This window comes from Orycteropus afer, unplaced genomic scaffold, assembly GCF_000298275.1.
Source record: "Orycteropus afer afer isolate SDZICR_OR568_19922 unplaced genomic scaffold, OryAfe1.0 scaffold00438, whole genome shotgun sequence".
Lineage (NCBI taxonomy): Eukaryota > Metazoa > Chordata > Mammalia > Tubulidentata > Orycteropodidae > Orycteropus > Orycteropus afer.
In genome coordinates, this window is record NW_006922025.1 from 2,408,520 (window position 1) to 2,413,566 (window position 5,047).

Genomic DNA, 5,047 nt, shown 5'->3' on the forward strand with positions numbered 1-5,047 from the left:
ACTTGATGGCACATAACAACAACAGCATTATCTAGGAATTGGTATATATATATATAATTCAGTGATTAAAAATGTTGGAGAGGGATTATATATGACTATCATATTTATATTATTTGGGAATATAAACTTTTACCAGCCACTAGACTAAAAGCTCCATTAAGTCACCAGGTCTTTTTAGGGTTTATATTTTTTAACCATAGTAACCTCAGTTCCTCCCATAGTGCCTGACACATGGTAGATGCCTGGTAAATATTTGGTCAATGAATGGAAATTTTATTAACAGAAGAAAAACCATAATTTAAATAAAATAACCTTGGTAGTATGTTGTAAATTATTGAAATAGCCCACGTTTATAGGCAACACAAACCACTTGAATGTCAGTCTCTACAAGCAAATTTTTGGAGGATTATGTCTATATCTGCTTTAGTAATAGGAATAAGTATTCCAATGTGAGCTACAAGTCATATCTATTTATAAATAAAATTATAGGCCAAAAATTGCCTGTACAGCCTGTAGATACTACTAAAAAAAAAGCCCAGACCTAGTGCCGTTGAGTCAATTCCAACTCATAATGATCCTAAAGTACAGAGTAGAACTGCCCCATGGGGTTTCCAAGGCTGTAAATCTTTACAGAAGCAGACTCCCTCATCTTTCTCCCATAGGTAGGTTCAAACCTTTTGGATAGCAGCTGAATGCTTTAACCACTGTGCCACCAGAGCTCCTAGCCTCATGTAGATATTTAAGTTAATTAAAATTAAATAAAATTAAAAATTCAATTCTTTATTGAGAGTACCCACATTTATAGTATTTAATAGGTATATTGGACAACACAATCATAGAACATTTTCATCATTGCAGAAAATTCTGTTGGACAGTGCCACCTATAGATACTAATGTATAGAGATTATAAAATGGGTTACATCAAACTGAATAAATTAAAGATAAGCCAACAATGTTTGTAATTAGAAAGGAATTAAAGCAGTTGAAAACATAACCAATATCAGGTGACACTGATGATGCACCAGTAACAGAGCACCCTGTCCCAACCATCTGCACTTCTATGTGCACATTAAACTCTTGGACCACATAGCATCCAGACCTAGTAAAATGCTGATAAAGAGTCCTTCGGAAGCTCTGGCACTAGTGGGCAAGGGACCATGCTTTTGAGAATTCAGATTTAGGTTAACCTCTTCATTTCACGTATGGGAAGACGGAGGCCTAGAAACGCCTCCCCTGTCTTGGCTCATGGGCTAAATCTGGCCTACACAGTTGTTTTGAGCTGCACAGTGTTTTAATGTAAAATTGGTTTATAAATTTGGATTTCCAGTATCTTGAAACCTCTAAAGTCAGGTAGTGTGGGCCACATTCCTACTTAGTGATAGTTGACCAGAGCCGAGTAAGGGGACTGTGGTAAACTGTCAGGGTTCCCTCTCCAGCCCCCTCTCTATATTGCCTGCCTAGTCCTTACAGGTATTTGAGCCATTGTCCCCACACCTACTTCTCTCATGTCAAAATAAAGAACAACTCTCTATCCCCAGGGTTCCTTCAGAGTTTTAGCTGATGCTTCTTTTCTAGGACAATTCCATGAAGCTTCTCGGTATGTTGTCTGTGGAAGAAAACTAATTTTATTGCATACCTTTTGGGCATTGGACATTTTAGAAATATTCATTTATTTAATCTTTCTAGCACCTCTTGGAGTAGGTAGTATTATTCCCTAGGAAGCTGAGGCTCAGAGAGGTTAAGAAACTTCCTTTGTCAAAAAGTAAAGTAAAGTAGTGGAGCTAGGATTCAAATTTAAAACATGGTGAACACTACAGAATTGCAAATGAACTAACTCTGAGTTTGATTCTTTGTTCTTACAACTCTTCTATAGCTTTGCCAGAATATCTTCAAGAATTCTTGATTTCTCATCTCTTATACCCGTTAGTGGGAGCTCTGGTGGTGTAGTGCCTAAGGCATTTGACAACTAACCAGAAGGCTGGAGGTTCAAACCCACCAGCCACTCCTTGGAAGGAAGATTGGGTAATCTACTTCCGTAGAGATACCACCCTGGAAACCCAAGGAGGGGTTGCTATGAGTCAAAATTGACTCAATGGCAGTGAGTTTGGTGGAGTTTGGTTGTATCCCCTAGTATGTGGCAGGGGGTGGTGTATATTTGTGAGAGGGGGTGGGGAGGTGTGCAGAGAAGATACAAGTACACTTTATTTTATAAATAACCAATACTGATTAGGAACATAATCTGAACTTACACAATAAGAGAAACTCAAAGGTGATAAAATACATAGTTCTTACCATCAGAGATTATCTAGACTGGGTGAAGAAGTAAGTGGTACTTACATAAAAAGTAAAATGATAGTATAATATCAGGTGCATGGACCAAAGAAGTCAGGGAGGAATAACTGCAGTGTGTACTGTCATGGTGGAGAGGCTTTAGGAGAGAGGGGAATCGGATGAGACCTGTAACGGACAGTTGTGAACAAGGTTTCCAGGAGGGCAGGCTGAGCTGAAAATTGTGGCATGCAGTAAATGACTCCTGTGTCTAGTGTGAAACACATTTCTCTTACTATAGGAAGCACGGTGCCTACATCTAGCAAGATAGCCCATTTGGAGCAGAAAAAGGAGCCGTGGACCATCGGTCTTCATTCTTCTAATAAGAGGAACATCCTGCGAAGCAACTATGTCAAAGAAAAGTCAGTTCCTGCTGTTCAGATCCCTACAAGAAATGCAGGAAAAACGTGGCGAGAGCAGCAACAGTGGGGTTTAGAAGATGAAAAAATTGCAGGTGTACATTGGAGCTATGAGGAAACTAAGACTTTTCTTGCAATTCTCAGAGAGTCCCACTTTTATGAAACACTTCAGGCTTGTCCCCGAAACAGCCAGGTATATGGTGCTGTGGCTGAGTGGTTGCGGGAATGTGGCTTCCTCCGAACACCAGAGCAGTGTCGGACCAAGTTCAAAAGTCTCCAGAAGAGCTATCGAAAAGTGAGAAATGGCCACGTGCTCGAACCCTGTGCCTTCTTTGAGGACATGGATGCTTTGTTGAATCCCGCAGCCTATGCTTCAGCCACAGATAAGCCAAAAGAGATGACCTCTCTCCCCAGACTAAAGAGGCTCGTTATCAGTAGTAAAGAGCGGATCAGTTTGGTAGAGGAGGAGGAGGCAGCAGAAGAATCTGATGGTGAAGAAATGGGCATTGAATTCGTCCGGAAATCTGAAATTCGCGGTGCCCCTGTTTTGTTTCAAAACCTGAGTGGTAAGATTTGTGCTTTTTTTCTGAGGACATTCCTCTGCTTACAGAAATGGACAGATAAGTAAGTGACCAAACCTGGGGAGTACCATTACATACCCCTTGCCACTGACCATTATGATAAAGTCATATCACTGGAAGTATTCTAGGTTATTTGTTGTTGCCCCTGTACAGAGTAGCTAATAGACTGAGGGGCTGTGGTGGTTTTGTGTATTATCAGTTTAGAGCTCAGCATGAATTTTGAGTACTTTGGGCCTAGGAAGGAAGATAAATAAAATTAAAGGGTTGTAAGGGTCTAGCAGGGAGCTCTGGTAGCATAGTGGCTAAGGCACTTGACTGCTATCCAGAAGGCTGGCGGTTCAAACCCACCAGCCACTCCTCGGAAGGAAGATAGGGCAGTCTACTTCCATAGTGATACTGCCTTGGAAACCCAAGGAGGGGTCGCTATGAGTCGGGTCTAACTTGATGGCACATAACAACAACAGCATTATCTAGGAATTGGTGTAAACTAAATCAGTTCTATTAAATTGTAATAAATCAAGAATGCATTGTTAAATTCTCTATGATAGTAAAAGAATGTGTAACTAACAAGTGAAAAAAGTATTAATGAAAATTTCTGATTTAAAGAAGACTAGAAAGGAGAAAAAAAGGAACATAAAATAGAGGAGTCGAATGGAAAGCAAATAGCAAGATAGTAGACCTAAGTCCAAATATGTCATTAATTATAAACTTAAAAGACAGAGATTGTCAGACATCTTTTAAAAATTTCTTATAAGAGATATATCTTAAATATAAGGACAGAGAAACTACTAGTTAATACTGTGTGACAGTAGACACATGATGTAACCACTTCAGTTTTCTCATCTGTAAAATAGGACTAAGAATTCTCCACAGGGTTGTTGTAGTGTTAAGTGGGGTAGCATAGATGAAGGCACTTTGCAAATGCTAAAAATGTTGCCTGGTTTCACTGTTACTAGTAATGTTTTCCTACTTTAGCTCGTGAAAAGATGATAGGTTTTGAGATAAAACAGAAAAATAAAGCAGACTGAGAGCTGGGAGTGTGCTCATGACTATACGTATTTCAAGTGAAATGTGAAAAAGATGCAACCTGGAAATCCGTGGATGTGAGGGTGGGACTCTTAGAATGACCTATGAGAAAAGACCACCCAGTGAGAGGATGGATTTTCCTATGGCAGATTACAAAAAGGATATTTAACACTGTTTAGATGTGACCCAAACAAGTTTTATTCTGCTGTGAAAGCAGAACATCTGCTTGTCTTGCAGATCATTTAGTCTCTCACAGTAGAGGAGTCAGTGGCCAACACTTTGGACATATTTCTCCTCTTCAAGGAAAGTTGGTTAAAGAAGTGATAGTAACTTTGGGAGAAAATGTTCTTACTGGGTGTCATAGTCCAGTAATCTCGACCATTTCAAAAGGATACTTCTAAACAGCTAAATCCTTTAGTTAATTACCATAGGAATGGCACATTTGGAGACAGTTGCTGCAGTTGTACTCTTCCTTAAGTTTAGCTTATCAATTTAAATAAAAAAATCCTATTGGGATTTTTGTATTTTCATTTTATAGATTCATTTGAGACTTGATATGTATAAAACTGGACTATTCCTATCCATAAATACAGCATCTCTCTCTATTTTTCTTTTAGTTCTTTTATGTATTTCAATAAAATACAGATTTTTTATATAGACATCATTTCTTGCTAAGCTTATTCCAAGGTATATCAGAGTTCTTACTGCTGCGTTGTTGTTGTTGTTGTTTGCCGTCGAGTCGGCCCCGACTCA

The 5,047-nt window shown here is 39.1% G+C and overlaps 1 protein-coding gene across 1 annotated transcript in view; it reads left to right on the forward strand.

The window, feature by feature from the left end:
- The window catches only part of ZKSCAN2 (zinc finger with KRAB and SCAN domains 2), a 15,657-nt gene that overhangs the window by 5,415 nt on the left and 5,195 nt on the right, over positions 1 to 5,047 (forward strand). The window contains exon 5 of the mRNA XM_007954168.2: positions 2,570 to 3,253. Within this exon, the coding sequence (XP_007952359.1) occupies positions 2,570 to 3,253 (684 nt within the window). The remainder of the gene's footprint in view (positions 1 to 2,569; positions 3,254 to 5,047) is intronic.